The 22,726-nt window shown below is 30.3% G+C and overlaps 2 protein-coding genes across 3 annotated transcripts; one reads left to right on the forward strand and one right to left on the reverse strand.

Moving 5' to 3' along the window:
• The first annotated feature begins 9,485 nt into the window (after window positions 1–9,485).
• LOC120067110 (gluconokinase) lies at window positions 9,486–13,395 on the forward strand. Of its 2 annotated transcripts, XM_039018529.1 has the most exons (4): window positions 9,486–9,599; window positions 9,694–9,736; window positions 11,017–11,096; window positions 12,804–13,395. In XM_039018529.1, exons 2-4 carry the CDS (start codon window positions 9,696–9,698, stop codon window positions 13,241–13,243), a joined length of 561 nt encoding a protein of 186 aa, XP_038874457.1. In that variant the 5' UTR covers window positions 9,486–9,599; window positions 9,694–9,695; the 3' UTR covers window positions 13,244–13,395. The 2 variants fall into 2 exon arrangements, with proteins under 2 accessions (XP_038874457.1, XP_038874456.1); XM_039018528.1 differs by having other exon boundaries at window positions 9,510–9,736.
• Window positions 13,396–19,420: 6,025 nt separating this feature from the next.
• On the reverse strand, window positions 19,421–22,057 carry LOC120067423 (boron transporter 4-like). The gene is made up of 4 exons (XM_039018989.1): window positions 21,887–22,057; window positions 20,738–20,833; window positions 20,508–20,639; window positions 19,421–19,756 (listed from the first exon to the last, which is right to left on the reverse strand). Exons 1-4 carry the CDS (start codon window positions 22,055–22,057, stop codon window positions 19,421–19,423), a joined length of 735 nt encoding a protein of 244 aa, XP_038874917.1.
• Window positions 22,058–22,726: the final 669 nt, after the last annotated feature.

Consider the following 22,726-nt stretch of genomic DNA (forward strand, 5'->3'; position numbering starts at 1 on the left):
AAAACTTCAGTCGTTCATATAGACCGAAGGACATTGTGAAGGATATAAAACAAGAGTATGGTATGAGTTTAAATTACGACAAGGCAGGAAAGGCAAGGGAATAAGTGTTAGTGCTTGTCTGGGAGTCACCAGAAGAATCCTACAAGAAGTTACCTAAATTTGGTGAAGCCTTACAAATTGAAAATCCTAGTTCAGCATTTAAATATGATCTGCAGAAAAATAAATATTTCAAGCAAATCTTCGTGGCTCTTGGTGCTTCCATTAGAGGATTTCTAAACTGCATTCACCCTGTTTTAATTGTAGATGGAACACATTTAAGAGGTAAGTACAGTGGTAAACTCCTGCTTGCGACTGAGGTTGATGGAAATAATCAAATATACCCAGTCGCATTCAGTGTATATGGTGGAGAAACTGATGAATCTTAGGTGTGGTTTTTTCGGAAACTAAGATGTGTAATTAGGAAAATTCGTGATTTGGTTATCATATCAAATAGACACCCAAGCATAAAAAAGGCAATTATCACGGTTTTCCCAGAAGTATTTCATGGTATCTGCATCCATCACTTGAAGCTAATTTATTAACTAATTTTAAGAATAAAGCTATTTTGGATATTTTCGACAAAGTAGCCAAGGAAATTCGTGAGTATGTATTCAACTACCATTTGAGTCAATTTGCAGGGTATCTAGGTCCACGCAAATACCTAGAAGATATTGGTCTTGAGCAATGGGCTAGGGTGTACCAATGTAACAGAAGATACAGTCAAATGACGACAAACCTCGTAGAGTGCATAAACGGAGTGTTAAATGATGCACTACAGTTACCAATCACGTAATTTTTAGACCATATTAGAGGTTGGTCACAGGACTTGTATTACAAATGTCAAACGGATTCATCAAATAGTACGTCAAGATTGTCACACTATGCAATGGCAATAATTCGTGGCGCGGTAGACAAAGCAAACAGACATGAAGTTAGGCCAATTGACCAACATGAGTTCGAGGTGATAGATGGAGGTTTAGGAGGCCATGTAAATATTCACACAAGAATATGCACTTGTCGCAAGTTTGATTATTATGAAATCCCTTGTTCACACGCGATTGTTGCATGCAGGGTTCGGAATATTGATCCTATCTCTCTTTGTTCATGGGTATACTCTGTTGAATCAGTGTTGGCTGCATATGCTAAATCTATACGACTACTTGGACACTTTTTGGAGTGGAAGCAATCATTGGAATTCGTCGATGTGGAAACATTGCCTCCAAAAAGAGTTCCAAGAGTAGGTCGCCCACGAACAACAAGATTTCCTTCTGNAATCATTGGAATTCGTCGATGTGGAAACATTGCCTCCAAAAAGAGTTCCAAGAGTAGGTCGCCCACGAACAACAAGATTTCCTTCTGTAGGTGAATTTCGTCAAGTCCACAGGTGTTCTAGATGTGGCAAAGAGGTCACAACAAAACGACTTGCAATCAACCTTTCAATACTGCTGAGTGATGTATGGATTTTTTATTACTAATTATGTTGCACACCTTTATGGATTTTTGTGCATTTGGATGATTTTTGTATGATTTTTTGCATGAGCCGGATCGGTAATTGGTATTATTTTATGATTTTTTGCATGAGTCCGACCAGGAATTGGTGCCTAATTGCATGGGTCCGACCGAGAATTAGTATTATTTTATGATTTTTTGCATGAGCCCGGCCAGGAATTGGCGCCTAGTTGCATGAGCCCGACCGGTAATTAGTATTATTTTATTTTTTTTGCATGAGCCCAGCCGGGAATTAGTGCCTAGTTGCATGAGCTATTTTATTTTATTTTTTCATGAGCTGAGTCAGGAATTGGCGCCTAGTTGCATGAGCTATTTTATTTTATTTTTTGCATGAGCTGAGTCAGGAATTGGCGCCTAATTGCATGGGCCCGACCAGGAATTAGTATTATTTTATGATTTTTTACATGAGCCCGACTGAGAATTGGCGCCTAATTGCATATGATCCTTACCTACAAAAGATTTTAATCATGAATAAATAAACTAAGAAGCTATAATCATAAAAAAAAAAAAAAATCTAAATCAAAAATAGAAAAAATGAACATACTGCATATGAGCCAATGACTTTGTCTCTAATAACTCCATATGGAGAAAAATGTGAGCATGACTATCTCAAAATGCGTGGTATCGCATTATCATTCAATTTATTTGCAAGATAATGATGAAATTGTTTCGTATGTCCATACCTATATGAAATGTAAGTGTGTATTAGTGGTGTAATTCAATGAATATTCATTAAATCAAATTAACTAGATTACCTGAAAAGCATGGAGAAACCCATAAAGACTGTACGTCTGTTGTTTTCCATCTGCATTGCACTTATATGTTAGTGTTTTATCTTTCAATTGTATTTCCAAAAATGATGTTTTCAAACTCAAGTGTTGGAAAAATAGAGTCCAACTCATATCCTTCATACCCTTATTGTCATTTAGATACTTAGCTCATTTTATGTGTTTATTGTCTTATTTTGTAGTTATCATGCACCAAGGAACATGTAGGTTAGTTGAGGCATGAGTAGTTCGGTGATTTTATAAATTTTCCTTTGTTTTGATTTGAAGTCGAACTAACGACATCGATTCTCGATCCGAACAAAATGGCACAATTATCGGGGATCGAACTCGAATCACCCACATGACAAGCGGGAATACTCACCACTATACTCACCATTTTGTTTTAATCGAGAATTGATGTCATTAACTCGTTAACATATCTAGTATTTCAACATCACACATCTCAACATCATCACCATCTTCAACTATATGAGTAGAATCCTTTCCCTATTAGAAATCAAGAACCAATATTATATTTTCATTAAAAAAAAATGAAAAAAAATACTTTAGGTTCTTACATATATATTATATAAAAAGGACAAATGATCAAATATCAACTTGAGCATAACTCAACTAGGTTAAAAACAAGTACCTTGAAAGAAAAACTAAACGAGGTCTTCGAGGATCCCTTTATTTCTTCATATTTAGTGGCATCGAGCTCTCGCAAGTATTAAGATCGGAGTAGTTTGGTAAGAATGTATTGTCTTATGGTAATGAGGAAGAAGAAAGGTAAGGAAAACAAGATTCCAGCTATAAGGATCCAAGTCACTCCAAAGCAAAGAAGAAGATACACAAGTTGAAAGAGAGTGAATATTGCTATGTGTTTGAATGGCACTGACTTCACAAAGAAAGCATGGGCATTTTCTAGTACCCTGCCAAAAAGGTATTGAAATAATAAAATTAGCTATCCATCAACTACCAACATATTAATCTCAATCGAATTCGAAAAAATTAACTTAGCATGTTGAGTTAGATTTACGGGTGATACTCGACATGACACGATAAAAGGTATAGGTCAAAACTCGATTAGACAAATGAGACAAAATAATTTGATCATAGACCTTAGGCTCAATTTTACTTATCAACAAGTAATAAAGAAGATTCAAGAGCTTCCCAGACTCTCCCAAGTCTCATCCATTAGATCTAAATACAAGAAAATAGCATAAAGATATATATCTCCCACCATAACCCTAACAATTTATATATTCACCACTCAACACCCCTTTAAATAACAATATTCTTTCGAGTCCACGACATTCTTCTCACGTATTCACACCAACTTACATATTCATCACTCCCTCGCTTCTTGTTTAGTATACAATAAGAAAAATATTTGAGTGTATCTCACTCACTCGCTCCTTCGTAATTGTAGGGGATGCATGAAGATGAGTATAATATTCACATTATATAATTAAGGGCCTACCATTACTCGTCGTACTTCCTTCCCTCACCTATTTACCTATCATTTGATTGTAATTGCTCTATATCATTTGATTCTATTCTTTTGTTTTCAGAGGTGTGAATTTGTTTTTTAAAACTATTTTTGGGATTCATGTAGAATTTTTTTTTTCTTTATTTCAACTTTACATTTTTTTTTTTTTGAAGTCCCAACTCTACATTTTCTCCCTACTTTACATTCTTTTGTTTGAAGTCCCAACTTTACATTTTTTTTTGTTTGAAGTCCCAACTCTACACTTTAAATTTAAATGTAGTACATAGTTTTGTTTTATTTTACTCTTTTAAAATATGATTTCTTGACTTTAATATTGAGTTGAGTAGATGACAAATCTAGTACTGCCAGTACCATTATTGACTTAAGGGAAATTGAGAGTTACAGAGAAAATATAGAGAGGTAGAGAGATAATAAGATTTTCAACTGCCTCTCTAGTCTCTATAATGAGATTGAAAGCATATTTAAATAAAGCACTTGTCAATACAGTAATTCAGCTCAAATAATTTGCAATTATAGTATAATGTAAAAGAATTTACAAATATAGAAAAATTTAGACCAACGCTCTCGACCACATCGTTAATAGAGAAATCTATCACTAATGAGAGTCTATCAATGATAGAATCTAACACTGATAGATTTTGCTATAGTTGAAATTATTTTAAAATATTGTTTTATATTTAATTATTAGCTTTAAAAGTGCTACTCATTATAATTACCCTACTTAAATAGTATAAATAATATTTACATATATAAAATAACCTAAAATAAATAACATATGTAATAACCTAAACTAAAAAACATAATATAAAATGTTGTTACACATAATCACTACTACAAAATTTACATTATTTGACACTTGTAGTTTTTAATTACTTGATATTTATGTGGAAAAAACGTCAAGTAATATGATTTTGGACAAAAAAAAGTCAAGTAAAAGGGTTAAAAAAGCGGAGATTGATGGAATATTTAGGATATTTTCATGCGAACCTTTACTTGACACGATTTTCATGTCAAGTAATATAAGATCTTACTTGACACGTTTCACGTGTCAAGTATAAGAAGCTCTTACTTGACATTTTTTTCGTGTCAAGTAAAAGGGTTAAAAAAGCAAAGATTGACGGAATATTTAGGATATTTTCACGCGAACCTTTACTTGACACGATTTTCGTGTCAAGTAATATAAGGTCTTACTTGACACATTTCACGTGTCAAGTATAAGGAGCTCTTACTTGACATTTTTTTTGTGTTAAGTAAAAGGGTTAAAAAAGCGGAGATTGACGGAATATTTCGGATATTTGATAGGCCTCCAATTATGTACCACTCATCGTCTACTTCTACTAAGCGATCGTGTAGCCGAACTAAGCAATCGTGTAGCAGAGCTCAGTGATCGTGTAGCATTTGGTAGGCGATCGTATAGAAATTGGTAAGCGATCGTGTAGTTTCAGATAAGCGATCGCAGGGTGTTTGTGGGCAATCGTCTAGTGTTACTCAGCGATCGTGTAGCAGAGTTAAGCGGTCATGTAGAGACTTTATTTTTTACTCAACGATCGTGTAGAGACTTTACTTTTCATTTCCCTCTTAAATTAGAAACTCTTTCTCTCCTCCTTTACTTTACTCAGCGATCGTGTAGAGACTTTATTTTTTGTTTTCCTCCCTCTCCCATTTTCATTTCCTTCTCAAATTTAGTTTCCCTCCTACCAAAAATATCAAATAAAATAATATTTCCCTCTCAAATTAAAAACTCTTTCTCTCCTCCTTCACCATTTCACTCACGACCTTCCCTTTCCCTCCAATTTTTTTTCTTCTGTGCGCCCAAGAGCCCTAGTCGTCATCAGCCTTTATTCTCCCCTCGCCTCCATTCTTGCCACTGTTATTGAGTTTTTCATTCCTTCGTCTCCTCAGCCGCGCCAGCCCTCTCCCTCGTCGTCTGCTCAGCTCCCTTGTCGTCTGCTCAGCCACGCCAGTCGTCCAGCTATGCACGTCATTCCCGAGTCTTCAACCGCACCCAGATCTGTAGCCAAATGCTTCCGTCGCTTCAACCTCAACCAGATCTGTAGCCGAATGCCCCCAATCCTTGTTTTGGGTAAGGTTTGGTAATTTTGTGGGTTTATATGCATAATCTTCATTATTGTTTGATTTTGGGTTAGTTCTGATAAAAACCTATTATGTTTGGGTCATAGATTCAGGTTGTAGCGGAGTTTGAAGATTGGAAGCATGTTGTGTGGGGTTGGAGCCACTGTCATAGATTCGGGTAAGTGTTTTGGATGTATTTGAATGAATTTGTGATTTGGGTTTTAATGTAGCATCTTCTGTAATGATTTTCTTGTTTGAATGTTTGATGATCGGATTGATTTTGAAGTGTTGGAAGGAGTTGAGTTATTGTCCAATAGGTTTGAGATCGATCTTGACAAGATTTTCGTAAGTTTGGAGGTTAGTATTAATAGTTTTTTGTTACCCATTGAAGTATTGGTCTAATTGAGTTATTTTCAATTTTTGATGTTCAATTCAAAGATTTCAAGGGATTGGAGCCACTGTCGAACAAAGTTAGATGTTTAGACGTTTTGATAGGTATTAAGGCCTTGAAACTCTTTTGAATTGTTACATAGTTGCTGAAACTCTTTATTCTATTTTGTAGGTTGACTTGCTTAAACATGGCTTGCCTGACCCTTAGTTCTCGATCTTTAGACTTAGAAGCTCAATGTATAGATTAAATAATGTACTTTGTTGAGAGGTTATTTATTAAAGAATTTGTCACTTTTGTGTTTGTTGAAAGTTGAGTTTTGTATACAAAAGCAATAGTTGAGATTTTATTTTATGCATGTACATGTGAAAGAGAAATATTGTTGTAATTTGTGAGGGGTATTCATAGTTGAACTATGGATTTTTAGTGAATATATTTAGTTGATAGATCTTAAATGTATAATGTTTATTTATTTAATGTAATTGTATTGTTGGAATACAAGGTAGAAAATGAGAAATATCGATTGGGGCATTTAATTTGAAAACAAAAAGACATATACTTGACACATAAAAAACGTCAAAGAGTATCATACTATACTTGACACTTGAATAAACTTGACATACCACCAATGTCAAATGTATTATCTTACTTGACACAAAAATTGTATCAAGAAATATATTACTTGACGTTTTTTTTGGAGTCAAGTTATCACACTATACTTGACACTCAAATAGTTGACGTTTTTATAAGTGTCAAGTATACCCTTTACTTGACATTGGAAAAACGTCAAGTAATCTAATTTCTATAGTAGTGAATATTAAATACTCTAACATTGAGGAATACATAGGATACTTCTTTTGGTTAATAAATGAATTCAATATTGAAATATTAAATGTGTTGAAAATTAAACTTTTTGTTTCTTTTTTTAAAAAATATATATATATAGATATACACAATATGTGACATTTGGGAATAGTTGTTTGTTCTTTTGTATAGAATATTTGGAATTAGGGAATTAAACCTCTTATCTTGATGTTGATAGTACATGTTTGATGTCAATTGAGCTACATTAATTTTAGTAAGACTCTTTTTGTTTCTTAAAGTGGTCTTTACATGTACAATTTTAGTTCTTATATTTTCAATAAATCTTAAATCTATTTCCATCACTAGTTTATTATTGATTTTTTAAAAATCTTTTTGTTATTTATTAGAATTTTTTTGATAACTTTTAAAAATAAATTATCATTATTATTTAATCAATTCTGATAAAAACCAATTTTGAAAGGCTAAAATTTAAGATAATTTATTGAGAGTTTAAGGACTATAATTAGATATTTAAAAGGATAGTAACTATAATTAAACAAATCTCAAATTACATAAACTAAAATGAATTTTTATGGTTTGATAGTGATGGAAGGTATAGGCAAATGTGTAGGGAGATTTTTTAAAACATATATAAGAATATGTTTTTTTAATAATTAATATATAAGAATTTGTTAATAAAATTTATACCTTCTTTGAGTAATTAGGTCAAATTAATATTTGAATTATATTAAATTTTGACTACCATAATATACCAATGTTTTTCCAACAAATAACATATTTTTAAAATTTCAGTGCACATATTTATTTATTGTGTTTTGAAGCTTGATTAGGCAAAATAAATAATAATAATAATAATAATAATAAAAATGATATGTTATAGGTTAATTTTTCATCAACCTGAAAATCAGTGATATCATCCTATTGATTCTCTTCAATAGCTTTGGGTTTGTTGAACTTTATTGTTTTTTGTTTTTATAATTAAAAATAATGACAGATCCACTTTGTAAATTGGAGTTTGTGGCTTCTTCATTTGAAACAAAAATGGTAAATCACATTCTTGGATGGATTGTTTTGATTGGTCCGAGAAAAAATATTTTTTTTAAAAAAATCATTTTTATTTAAATTCGTTTGATAAAAACAGTTTAAAAATTGACTTTAAAAGTGTTTTGAAAGTGAGAGAATCACAATATGAGAGAATCAAACTTCTGACTTCGAGATTGATAGTATATATTTTCATTTCAATCGTGTTATGCTCAATATTAGCCTAATACCAATAATTATAGGTATTTTTTTTTATTTTTTCCTCTCTTTTTTCGATCATCAAGTATTTTAGTCGAAATTGACTAACAACGGTAGTTGGAGTTGGTTGTCGAGGGACATGTGGTGAGGTAGAGGAAGATAAATGGGCGTCTGGAAGGGAGGACCGTAATCCATGGAGGAATGGCTGGATACTCTCCGATGGGTATGAGTTTGTAGTCTCAAACTTATTATCTATTTACAATCCAATCCTTTCCATTTCCATCCTATTAATTCAATAGTGGATCTAAGAATTTATGTTACGGGGACATAATTTTATATAAGGATAGAAGTATAGGACATGAAATTTTAGATATGTGTCTATCTAGTGCTTGAACTTTAAAAATTTTCTAATAGGTTCCTGGATTCTTGAATTTTGTGTCTAATAGATTCTTAAAATATCAATTTCGCATCCAATAGCTCTTTTACATATTAAAAATGTTAAAAAATGAATTTTAATTAGACATCAAATTTAATTTTGTACCTACTAAATATGATATTGGAGATTTTCTAAAAATTAGTATATCTATTAACTAAAATTTTGAAATTTGAAGGCTTAATTTTTTTTCTAATAAAATGGTTAATTTTTAAACACTTTTAGTATTTTTTTTAGATTTTTTAGATTTAAAATTCAAATTATTTTGTTCTATAAGATATTTTTAAGTGACTTGTTAGAACCAAAGTTGAAATTATAAAAATTTATTAGTTGCAATTTTTAAAACTAATATACTAAATTTATAATTTAACCTTCATATAAATGTAACTTTAAATGCACTAATATATGATATTGAGATTAAGTAATATTAACTAAAACATTATTATAAAATTTTATGGAATTATTCACATAAATATATAAATAAAAAATTAAACTTATATATCTATAGAAGTTTTTTAAAGTAGAAATGCCTTTTGTTATTCAATCAAGTAGATGTTGAAAAATTAGAAATATGTTTATTAATAAAAAAAAAAAAAAAAAGAAATTAGAAATAGGTATTAGTCAATTAAGTGGGAAATTAAAACAAAAAGAAATAAAAGGAAAAATAAGGGCCAAATTGGTAATTTTAACAATAGATATTAATTTTGTTCTCGTCTTCAATTCTCAACTGCCATCTCTCACCACTTTGCCCAAAAATTTCATCATTCTCTGTCCATCACCTGGCATAAGGATTCTAGCATCCAAATTTGAATGGTATTCTATTCGATTCTTCAATTTCAGGTCTCATAATGGTAAGTTTCATTCAAAATTTGAGTTTATTAATCTCCGATTCTTCTTCTCATTCAAGCTATGGCGATCGTGCTCATGGGCGTCTGCGGTTCTGGAAAATCGTAAGTCTCCTCTCACTCTCTCCGACCTATGTCGATTCTTCGTCTTCTCTGAATATATCGACTTTGTAAATCGATCGATTGATTGATTCAATTTAGAGTCTAGTAGTGGAGAAATTAGTTAGTTATCAGCAGAGATGCATTTTGAGTCGCTGATTGAATTTGATGCTCAAGATCTGGAATCCTTTCCGTAGAATTCGCCTATTCTCTGTGATCGAATGGACCCTGTTTCCCCTCTTTCCATGATTTGATGAGTTGTAGGCCTTAATTGTGAGATGAAAATATGGATAAAATGTCGTTGGGAAATTATAAGAACAAAAATTTCAAAAAATAAATATAAATTAAGGCTCAGTTTCGGAACATCGATGTCATATAAAATATCTAGGTCTTGATTTTATAGAAATTTCTGTAAAAATTTTGAAAAAATTTATAGAAATGGATGGAAATTGTTATAATTAGTTAATGGAACTTTGATTGTGGTTAAATTAGACTATAATTAACTATTTTTAATCATTATTTCTATAAAGTAAGACTACATTTAGATTTATATTGTATCATTTCTATAGTTGAGCTAGCATAGCTAATTGCTACGAAAAACTTGAAATTTTGAAATATCTATGGAAATATCGAAATATCAATGAAAATTTCAAAATTTTGAGAAATTGGAGGAAAATCGAAATTTCGAGAAATTGAGGGAAAATTGAAATTCCCCCTTACCGAAATTTTGAACCTATTAAAATCTTGAAATTTTGAGATTTCAATCGAAATTTCAAACTATGACTAGGGTTAAGGTTGTTATCAAATGTATGAAAATGAGCCAATTTATTTACAAATATAACAAAATATTACTGTTTCTAATAGACATCTATCCGTGTCTATCAGTTATCACTTATACTTATAGATATCCATGAGCGAGTAATAGACTGACATTTTATTATATTTGAAAATAATTTCAGCAGTTTTGTCATTTAAAACAATAATCTAATAAACTAGTAAATAAATATTTTATGATTTTAAAATAAGTTATAACATGTTTATTATTTATATTATAAAAAATTATTTTAATGACAAAACTGCTGAAAATATTTATGAAATAATAACAAAATTATGAACTGTATCTTTTATGACATAGATAGATACAAATAATAGTCTATCACGGTATATCGCAAATAGACAGTAAAATTTTGTTATATTTATAAATATTTTGATTCATTTTTATATATTTAAAAATCGTCTTTCTCAAAAATCATTTAATACTGGATGGTTGTGTGTGTGTGGTGCAGTACTATTGGTGAGATGCTGGGCAAGGCCTTGGATTTCACTTTTCTTGATGCCGATGATTTTCATCCAATCTCTAACAAGGGTACCACAAGCTCATTTCTTCACTTGTTTTATTTTGGTTTTGGTCCTTCAACTTATTTCTTTTTTCTTATACTTTCCTAAATCATTTTCATTCTTAGAACTAACATTTAGGAACGTTTGAGGTAAAGAGTTAGTTATTATAATCCTATATTATTATAGTTAGATTATAATAGTTTGTGTTTGAGATGTAGATTATTTTAGTTTGGATTATAATAGTATGTATTTGAGATGTAAACTATAATTAAAAAATAATTAAAAAATGATGAATGTAACTGTAACAAATAGTAAAAACGGTAACAAATGAGTGTTGATGGAGTATACAAAATAATATGTACTATAACAAGAAATGATTATTATAGTCTTAGAATAGTCATTGCATTAAACACATCCTTAAAGTTTAAATTATAATTTTGGTTCATACGAATAAAAAAATATATTAGAATTTAATCTCTATAGTTTTTAAAGTTAGAATTTAGTTTTTACGGTATGATAAAGAGATTAAACTAGAATTTAATTTTTATGATTTGATAAAAAAAATTTCCTAAATAAATAATTCTTATGATCTAATAAACCTCTTGTGTATGGACTATTAAGAGGAGTGAGGATTAAATTTTAATTATAAATTAGAGAGACTTAATTCTAGTTTTCTCCAAATCATATGGATATGGACTACATTTGTAATTTAACCTTTTATTTATTTAAAATTGGACAAAAACATGATTTTTTTTATTCATTTACTTAGATGATTAAGTATACAAAATCTTGACAATGTTGAGCGTTCAATTGATATAAAACATGTAATCTCGCTAAGAGAGGTTTAACTACACTTTTAGTTTTGAAATTTGTTCAATATTTGTTAAATTGTTATGGAAAATTTCAAGCAAAACTTTAAAAACTAAACTCAAAAAAGTTATCAAATGAGACTTAAAAGAGTATTATTTATTTGTTTTTTTCTAATTTTTTAGTCAACTTAAATATTAGTTAAGATATTGTTGACATTTTTCAATTTAGCTATTCATTGTTTAATGAATGTTTAGACTGATGATAAACTTACCTTTTATAAATTGTAGGTTAAATTACAAATTTAGTCTCCAAACTTTTGATATTTTTTTAAAAAATTCATAGATATGTACAAAAAAAAAAAAAAAAAGAATTTAATGTTTATACTTCTTTTAGATATAAAATTCAAATTTATAATCTAACAAATCCTAATTGAAAGTTAAAGGATCTATTAACACAAAATTAAAAGTTTAGGAAGTTATTAAATACTTTTGAAAGTCAACGTCTAATGATCAAATAAACATAAATCTCAAAATTCAATAGCTAAACTTGTAATTTAACTTAAATTCTATTTATTTATCCAAATTTTAAGAAAGCGGTAGACATTCTGAGTAATTCATTAAATTTTGTTCAGTTTACTAAGCATAAGTGTTCATCATCAATCAATTTTAGCATTCACAATATGGACTAAATTTGAAAATTTTAATTAGTAAAGTACTAAACTGAAACTTTGTAAAACAGAAGTAAATTGAAAAAGATGCTTAAACATTATGAACAAATAAAAGTAATTTTCAAAACTTCTATAGATTTTGGCTTCGAGTATTTTTTTTTTTTCGCAAGTGTTCTAATTGAAAAACAACTCTTCAAAAGTCATTTCAAACTCACCCTGAGATTGAAGCTAACATTTGTATATCACCATTATGAGCAGAAAAAATGTCGAAAGGAATCCCTCTCTCGGACGAAGATCGGATACCATGGCTCGAGAAGATTCGAGATACCTTGAGAGAAAACATAACATGTAGAAGAAGTGTAGTTCTTGGTTGTTCAGCTCTACAAAAACACTATAGAGAGATTCTGAGATCAAGTGATCAAAATTATGAAAAAATGGAAACAATGAAATGTGTGGTGAAGTTTGTTCTATTGGATGCTCCAGCTGAAGTGATTGCTTCAAGATTAGAGAAAAGAGCCAAAGAAGGGAACCATTTCATGCCTTCAACTCTTTTGAAATCCCAATTGGATTTGTTGCAAATTGATGATAGTGAAGGTATTATAAAAGTTGATGCTACTCTTACTCCACAAGCAATTGTTAGTAATATTATTATGTTGGTTTTTGGATCTTTGGTTTTAACTAACAATGAGAAATCATAGTTTTGATTTTCTCATCCTCTTCCTTCTTACAAATTTCTTGTTTCTTGGAAAAAGGAAACAAAAATGTGATTCGCAATTGAAAACTGAGATATTTAAAGGATGTTTGAAGTGCAAAGAGAGTTGTGAGGTTATATAATCTACGGAGTTGAATAGTTTGTGTTTGAGGTACAGTATACTTTAATATGGATTCAAGAAGCCTAGAATTTTTTTAATGCATTTAGGAAATATATTTTTGAAGTGCTAGTTTAACGTGAAGTTTTAATTTGATTGTTTTGTTCTATTTTTGTACTATAAAAGTAGTAATATGTTAAATATCATATTTTACAAATAAAAATGTAAAAGCTTGTAACTCCAGTTTTAAAAAATGTATGAGATTTTAAGTTACGATGTTCTATGTATCCATTTGGTCATTTTGGTGATGTGTCTATCCACATACTCTTTTGTTCTTTTACTCACACACACAAAAAATCATTTTTTTCTTAAAAAATTGTGTCTTATGGCACAATCTCATGGGGTGCTGGTTGGACAACACAAGAGATGAGTGTGACTCGATTGCACCTAAATTTTTTTTCATGTGTCAATATTGTTGAACATGCATAATGTTGGGTTTTATGTCCTAAAACTCGTGGTATGTAAACAATGGAGCTTATTCTGAAAATTCAATAAAGGTGTTATTGAATAGATCTATTGCTTGAATAGAGATCCAATAAACCTAAAAGTCCCTTATTTGATGAGTACTTGAACTTTGTGTGGAGACATAAAGGCGGATCAGGTTTGAGTAAATAGTCAAAATGATCTATAATACATGGATAAGATTAGGTACCTTATTCTGGTAACACTAATGGATACGACTTGCTCTGTAGTTGTTACAAGGAGTTGTAAAGTGCTACAAACGAAGTGATCCTAATTCGTTCATGTTGGACATAAGGAGGGGGTGTCCTTGTGCAAAAGAGTTTGTACAAGATCGGACCACGAAATGAGTCACTCTTACTCTATAACGTTGTTTATTGTTTAAAACTGACTATTTCAAAGCGATGACCTAGGTAACTTGATCTTAATCCTGAGCTAACTATGAACTCCTGGGATTGCCCTTAGATTTGCATAGGTGAGGGTTGGCTCAACAGCGCCAGCTCAATATGATTGAAATGACCGGATAGATAGCTGGGGACATAGGGTGCAAGAGGGAATTCACTTCTACCCACTTTAGGGATAGTAAAGAGGTTGTTCTTTTAAGTGCTGATTCTGGGGCTTGTCATTGGATCACAAAAAAATTGTTCATTAAGGGATTAGTGGGGACTTAGGGGACTTAAGGAACGAGAGGTAATTTCGGAAGTAAAACAAAGATTTGACCCAGCCGTTATTACGAACAACCTGTGAAGGGTTAACTTACTAATCATGGTTATATCGAGTGGACATAATATATCAGGGGAGTCAACTATGGGCTTTAGTAGAGTGGCCCATTAGTTAACGAATGGGGATTAGATCGGTCTAATAAGTTTAACCAATTAATCTCGGATCGTTGGAGCCCATGATTTATAGATCCATGAAGTCCCCCTACTAGCTCGGAAATGGGTTAACTCTAGAGTAGCGTGATAAGTTAATTTGAAACGTTCAAATTAGAATCAAACGAAATTGAAGAAAATATATTTAAATATGATTTAAATATATGAAGATGAATTTATGTAAATTTAATATTGGATATTAAATTAATTAGAATTATTTAAATTATTAACATAATTATTTATTAATTTTATTAGAAAATTAAATTTTGATTTTAAAAATAAAATATGATTTTAAAATCAAAATGGATTTTTAGAAATTGGAAAATTACACAAAACTTGAAAAATGAGTTTTCAAGTTCATCTTCAAAGTAGCTTACAAGAAACCCACCACCTCTTCCTTGATTTACCCCAAGCATGAGCTGCATCCCATGCAACACTTCTCTTTGCATGATAGTCTGTAATATATTGAAGAGATTAGAGTGAAAAATCAAGGAAGAACCGACTGAATTTTTGCTTAAAAATTCGGATGAAAAGATGTTCTTCAATGGGTTCTGTTCAACTTTCTTCATATTCCATTTGATTCTAGCTTATTTTGAGTCCCACAACTCAATCTAGAACATCAAGAGGATAGTAGAGAAGATCTTGTAGTGGTCTACACAAGGATTCGGAGGATTTTGAGTCCCACAACTCAATCTAGAAATGGAGATTTTGTTGGTTCGGCCAAGGTAAGTTCTTGAAACCCATTATACTCTGTTTTTAACATGTTTCTTTTCAATCAACATTAATGAATTAGAATGCTTATGGATCCTGATTTCTTCCACTGCGTGATGATGTCCATCCAACACATAATATGTGAGAATGTGTTTGGAATAACTTTGGGAAAAAATATTCTTTAATAAAATTGATCTTTTAATTCTACCAGCACCTAAGAAAAAAGAATGTGTTAATTTGAAGTGTGTTTAATATAGTTTGTTGAGTGATTTTAGATGATCAAAAAGTAATTCTAGTAAAACAATCCTTTGAGAAAGTAGTTTAAAAAATAGATTAATTTATTATTATTATTATTATTATTATTATTTTGAAGAAGCACTTGAGATGGATATATCATATGTTATTTTAAAAATTAAAAAAAAAAAAAAAAGAAGTCCTTAAATGATAGACAACTTTACATTATATTTGCCATAAACATTACATGGACAACTATATAGTATATTTTTTTATAACAAACATATAATAAATTTCTTATGACAATCACATTAAGCACACTAAAACCAACTATGACTGATGTTCATCATCCATTTGAACTTGGATTTGTCATACACTCTCTTGTTATTTTTCTGTCACTAAATATTGTACAATAGCCTTCAATCTATTTCGACTATTTCAGGATAGACCTGCATTACAACAAAAATGTTCACATTATAAAATATTAATTAATATGTTCTTCCAAGCATGCATACATCTAATTATATAATTATTTCACACCACCAAATATTTTTACGTTAAATTATACCAAATATCGTTCAAACTTCTGGGAGGTTTCAATGTATATTATCGTCTATGTGCACTTAACCCTAAACTTTTGTTGTTTTCATAGAGATTTTCGTTTCAAAATCAATATATGAAATGTGACATGACATATAGTTGATATATACAAAAATTGTAAAGCACATATGACTTTGTTCATAAAAATTAGCATGACAAAAAAATTGATTTTATGGAATGATATCATCAACGATATTGATTTTTTGAGTTGAAATGAAAGGTAAGAATGATTTTAATCTTATATATAGGTAGAAATGAGCATGATGTTAGTTATGTTTCTAATTTTTACCATCAACCACACTCTTCCATGTCATTAATTTTTAAGGGGAAAAGAGTCTTTCCTCTCGTATATTTTTTAAAAATGTCAAAGTCCTAAAGTTAAACCGAAACTTTTAAATCCTGTTTGGTAACCATTTTTTTATTTTGGTTTTTGTTTTTGAAAATTGAGCTAATAAACACTACTTCCACCATTAAATTTCTTCCTTTATTATCTACTTTTCACTAATGGTTTAAAAAACCAAGCTAAATTTTGAGAATTAAAAAAAGTAGCTTTCAAATAGTTGTTTTTATTTTTTAAATTTAGCTAAGAATTCAACCATTGTACTTAAGAAAATGCAAATCTTTATAAGAAATGTGGATGAAATGCTTAGTTTTCAAAAATAAAAATAAAAATCAAATGATTACCGAACAAGACCTTAAAATTCTATGAGAATAATTAAAACATGCCTCAAAGTCATTTATGAGTATGGGATATAATTTAACTAATATTTTACTATCACAATCTCAAATTGTGATTAAATTTCAAAAAGTTAGATTTAATTGTGATCTATTTCATACCTGACCATGTCCATCTTCATTGAAGCTTCTTGTTCTAATCTTCAACTCCCCTCTATTGTTGTTAACACATATAGTATTTCAGCATCACACATCTCAATATCATCACTATCTTCAAATATACGAGTAGAATCCTTTCCTTATTAGAAATCAAGAATCCAATATTATATTTTCATTCAAAAAACGAAAAAAAAACTTTAGATTCTAGCATATATATTATATAAAAAGGACAGATGATCAAATATCAACTTGAGCATGACTCAACTAGGTAAAAACAAGTACCTTGAAAGAAAAACTAAATGAGGTCTTCGGAGATCCTTTATTTCTTCATATTCAGCGGCGTTGAGCTCTCGCAAGTATCCAACTATAGGGAAACAAGATTTCAACTATAGGGATCCAACTATAGATTTTTCTCCCCTCACAGTTCTAGTTTGATGTTTTAATCCTGTAATAAGGTCAAACTCTATTTGACTAAATGATACTGATAACTCTCAAAAAGAGTTATTGGTAGAACCAAGAAATCGGAGTCAAACGGGACTAATTTGAAGTTATGAAACTACCACTATCGTAAGGTTGCAACACACTCTAAGGTAGAATGTGCAGCGTTGCAACGCTGCAAATCCGGAATTAAAGAATAAATTGATTATTTGTTGATTATTTTGAGTCTTAATACATGTGTTTCTAGTTCTTTCTAGCCGCTGGGGACCCAATTGCATCTAGGAACATGTAGGTTAGTTGAGGCACGAGTAGTTCAGTGATTTTATAAATTTTCCTTTGTTTCGATTTGAAGTCGAACTAACGACATCGATTCTCGATCCGAACAAAATGGCACCATTGTCGAGGATCAAACCCGAGTCACCCACGTGACAAGCGGGAATACTCACCACTATACTCACCATTTTGTTGGAATCGAGAATTGATGTCGTTAACTCGTTGTTAACATATCTAGTATTTCAGCATCACACATCTCAACATCATCACCATCTTCAACTATTTGAGTAGAATCCTTTCCCTATTAGAAATCAAGAACCAATATTATATTTTCATTAAAAAAAATGAAAAAAACGTTAGGTTCTTACATATATATTATATAAAAAGGACAAATGATCAAATATCAACTTGAGCATAACTCAACTAGGTTAAAAACAAGTACCTTGAAAGAAAAACTAAACGAGGTCTTCGAGGATCCCTTTATTTCTTCATATTTAACGGCATCGAGCTCTCGCAAGTATCAAGATCGGAGTAGTTTGGTAAGAATGTATTGTCTTATGGTAATGAGGAAGAAGAAAGGTAAGGAAACAAGATTCCAGCTATAAAGATCCAAGTCACTCCATAGCAAAGAAGAAGATACATAAGTTGAAAGAGAGTGAATATTGCTATATGTTTGAATGGCACTGACTTCACAAAGGAAGCATGGGCATTTTCTAGCACCTTGCCAAAAAGGTATTGAAATAATAAAATTAGCTATCCATCAACTACCAACATATTAATCTCAATCGAATTCGAAAAAGTTAACTTAGCATGTTGAGTTAGATTTACGGGTGACACTCGACATGACACGATAAAAGGTATAGGTCAAAACTCGATTAGACAAATGAGACAAAATAATTTGATCATAAACCTTAGACTCAATTTTACTTATCAACAAGTAATAAAGACGATTCAAGAGCTTCCCAGACTCTCCCAAGTCTCATCCATTAGATCTAAATACAAGAAAATAGCATAAAGATATATATCTCCCAACATAACCCTAACAACTTATATATTCACCACTCAACACCCCTTTAAATAACAATATTCTTTCAGGTCCACGACATTCTTCTCACGTATTCACACCAACTTACATATTCACCACTCTCTCGCTTCTTGTTTAGTATACAATAAGAAAATATTTGAGTATATCTCAAACTACACCTTATATCTCAAACTACACCTATCTTTGTGCAGCATATCCAAGTGTCTAATCACAAGTTATCATGTGACGATATATATATATATAATTTGTCCTTCGTAATTATAGGAGATGCATGGATATGAGTGTAAGACTCAAGACTACGTCCAAGTATTACTCATTAATTAGGGGTCTACCATTATTACTTGTTAATGTACTTCCTTCCATCACCTGTTTTCCTATCATTACTTGTTAGTTTAATTAATTAATGTATCATACCAACGTGAACTTATTGCGACAAATATATGAAGCCCTATATACATACGTTGATATGATTAAACTTATAATTTAATCGAAGACGTAAAGACAAATAGTAAAGACCGAGAGATAGAAGAAGAAAAGGTGTTACTTGTAACGTCGACTGGGCATGACGAAGAGGAGCAAAATCCTTTCCCAAAATTGGTTTCCAGGGAGACTATCAATGGCCATATAAGCAAAATATCCCCAAAGCACAGAAGTTGGGATGCTCTTGACCAATGGAATTGCAAAAATTAATGCAGCCACTAGGACTGATTGTAGCAGATTGCTCACTCTTTGCTCATTTACTCTAACTGGAAGATAACAATCAATGTGCTTCTCAAGATGACCAAATTTCTCTTCTTCATTTTCATTTTCTTTGTTGTTATTTTCTTTCATAACTGCCTCTTTTAAATCTTCTAGTTCTTTCACCACTACATCCATCTGCACATGCACAACATATATCTAAATCAAAATCAGAAGCACGGATACAGACACGAGACAGGTAGGTAATTATTAATTTCTTAAAATGTAAGCATGAAGAATATGTTCATATTGTATATATATATACTAATTGATTTGATGCTCCATAATGTAAGATACGTGAAAATTTTAAAGTACTACGAGGGGAGTGAAAGTTTTTTCCTACTCCCTTGCATGTTTTTTTAAAAAAAAAAATATAGAATTGGACGCACTAACGTTATATGAAGTTCAATAACAAATCTAGAGTATAAACAAATAGAGTATGATAATTAGGATGTTCTCTTTCAAACCTCAAATAATGTCCGAAAGTATACATGATCATCACGAATTTGACATGAACACCCTATCAAAAAGGACATTATAAAAAAATAATGTTTCATGAAAAGTTAATTATGGGGATGTTTTCTTATAAAATGGGTTAAATTATATGCAAATGCATTGAATTTATGTATGCCCTATACTTTTGAAAAGTTTTATTCTATGATTTGAATATTAAAAATCTTTCCAAGAGTATCTTTGGAGATGATCATCTTTAATTTCCATTAAAGTGAGCCTAAAAAATTTATATAATGTTGTCAAATCAAACATAGTTCAATTAACATGTGAGTGTATGGTTAGTAACCACGAGGTCTGTGATTTAAATTTTCCTATGTACTCTCAATTGTACTAAATTTTGTATAATTTAACCTAAAACGAGAAACAAGAACACTACCTCTAGTGGACTAGCAGCTGGGCTACCATCCATTTCTATGAACATATCTTGCATTTGGACATAGATTTCTGAGTTGGTAGCTTTCTTTTTTATGCTTTTCTGAGCACTTTCAACCATCTTTTTTCTTATCAACTGCAAAATAAATAATGAAGAGAAAATTAAGCTAATTAAACAAAATAACATATTATGATATATTATTACATTTTTGTGCTTAATCTTATATTAATTACCTGCCTCTTAAGAACTGCAAGGCTTTTAGTATGCATTGGAGATTGTGGTAAAACCCCATTTGAGGGAGGAAGCCCAAGTAATCCACAAAGTAAAGTCTAACATCATATTTATCATAGAAATAATATTGAAATTATTATTTTATTGGCCTATTTCTATTGTATTATTAAATGAGGGAATTACACTAAAAGTAAGAGCTCTACTATTATTTATTGTACAAGCAAGTAATTTTCTAGTAAATGGGATATTTTTACCCTACTTAGTGATGTAACAACATATATATGTTTAGGTTATAAATTTAAAAAAAAAAACCTCTTGAACTTTGTCTATTTTTTAAAAAAATATCCTTATAATTTCAAAAGTTGCAATATGTCGCTTTTGAACCTTTCATAAACATTTTAAAATTACCATTAGAATAGAAATTCTTTAGAATTTTAGATAAAAATTAAGATATGGAACAGCGTAGTGGGTGACCCTCTAATAAAGAAATTAAATAGGTGATTGAGAAGATCACAATTTCTTTATCATCGGATCATCACTACACCAGTCTATATGTATATCTATTTATTTCATGTATTTGCATTTATTAATATTCATGGGTAGGAAATTCGAGGGGTTGTGAGCTGAATTTAAACTACATAGATGAAAGGTTATGTCATGATTTCTTTGTGAACTCTTCATTTAGTATAAATAGGATTGTATTTTTCTCTTTTGAAAGAACAAGTTTAAAAAAAGTTCTCATAGAGTTTTCTTTATATTCTTGTATTCTTTTAAACAATGTATCTTTGTGTTTAGAATGCATGTTTAGAATTTTCAATTTAGTTTGATGAATTTGATGGTGGAGAGTTCAAAATCTTGGAGATAGAAATGAATTCTCATTTCTTCTTTATCATCGATCATCTATCCAAGTAAAGATGTTTAACTTCCTTATCGGGTTTTTATCATTTTGTTATTAAGAGTTATTCTTCTTATTGTTGTGGAACCACTTGAATAAGGAAATTCTCAAACATAGTTGAAGTAGTCCCTTAATTAGTAAATGCTTATAAGTGATAATGAAAGAGTCAAGGATAATAAACTAGGATAATAGTGAAACAAATCACAAAGTTCAATGTTGAATGATATATATAATATATATAGAAAGTGTTGTTTACCATAAATCCAAGCAACAAGATGTCATAGTGATATGCTGAAGGGTTCTTAAGATTAAACTCCTTTTGTTGTGCCAATTGAGAAGCAACACTATGATCAAAAAAGTAAAGCCCTGCAATCATCACAGCAGGAAGAAGAGCTGCAAAAATGTATGAAGGAGGGATTTTCCCCATATCCTGGGATAAAAACATGTTCAAGAAAACATATGTTTAATTCCATTAATTAAAATGAACCATATATATTTATATGATATGATATGAGTTTCAATTTTATATACATTACTTGTTAGATTTAAAAAGAAACCATTATTAGGACAATGACAATCTAGTGTGTATCTAATAGGTTTAAAAACTCTGAGATCCTAAACTAACAACGATCATGCTTGTGAGTGATTTTAAAATAGTTAAGATGACATGTTTGGAAGTGACTTTTGAAAATGGTAAAGTGGACACGATTGTCTTTTTCAAAAACCTCGAAAACAATATACTTTTGCATGATATATGTTGGGAGCGATTTTGAAGTTTTAAAAAATCATGTTGGAACATGTCTTTTAATTATTCAAAAATAAATTTAATGGAAGAATATATATATTTTTTTTTTTGGTTCTTAGGTTTTGGCCCGAGTTTCTATTTAGTTCTTAGGTTTTGAAACGTGACATGTTTAGTTCTTGAGTTTTGAGTTTGATTTCCAATTTAGTCCTTAGATTTCAAAATGTTACAATTTTACTTTTGATGTTTGAGTTTTGTTTCAATTTGGTCCATAAGATTCAAGATTTACACTTTTAATCTCACTTTTTTTTTTTTACTAAATATTTACTTTTAGTTTTTAGTATTAACGTCTAC

Source organism: Benincasa hispida, chromosome 12 (assembly GCF_009727055.1).
Source record: "Benincasa hispida cultivar B227 chromosome 12, ASM972705v1, whole genome shotgun sequence".
In the NCBI taxonomy this organism is placed as follows: Eukaryota; Viridiplantae; Streptophyta; class Magnoliopsida; order Cucurbitales; family Cucurbitaceae; genus Benincasa; species Benincasa hispida.

What these genes read in the sequence shown, in the direction of transcription:
- LOC120067423 (XM_039018989.1), bottom strand. Translation starts at nt 22,057, where the DNA reads ATGGGGAAAATCCCTCCTTCATACATTTTTGCAGCTCTTCTTCCTGCT. An exon ending in TTGCAGTTCTTAAGAGGCAG is followed by an intron (nt 20,640 to 20,737) that starts GTAATTAATATA and finishes TTTATTTTGCAG; the next exon opens with TTGATAAGAAAAAAGATGGT. An exon ending in CAGCTGCTAGTCCACTAGAG is followed by an intron (nt 19,757 to 20,507) that starts GTAGTGTTCTTG and finishes GTGCATGTGCAG; the next exon opens with ATGGATGTAGTGGTGAAAGA.
- LOC120067110 (XM_039018529.1), top strand. Translation starts at nt 9,696, where the DNA reads ATGGCGATCGTGCTCATGGGCGTCTGCGGTTCTGGAAAATC. An exon ending in GTCTGCGGTTCTGGAAAATC is followed by an intron (nt 9,737 to 11,016) that starts GTAAGTCTCCTC and finishes TGTGTGGTGCAG; the next exon opens with TACTATTGGTGAGATGCTGG. An exon ending in TCATCCAATCTCTAACAAGG is followed by an intron (nt 11,097 to 12,803) that starts GTACCACAAGCT and finishes CATTATGAGCAG; the next exon opens with AAAAAATGTCGAAAGGAATC.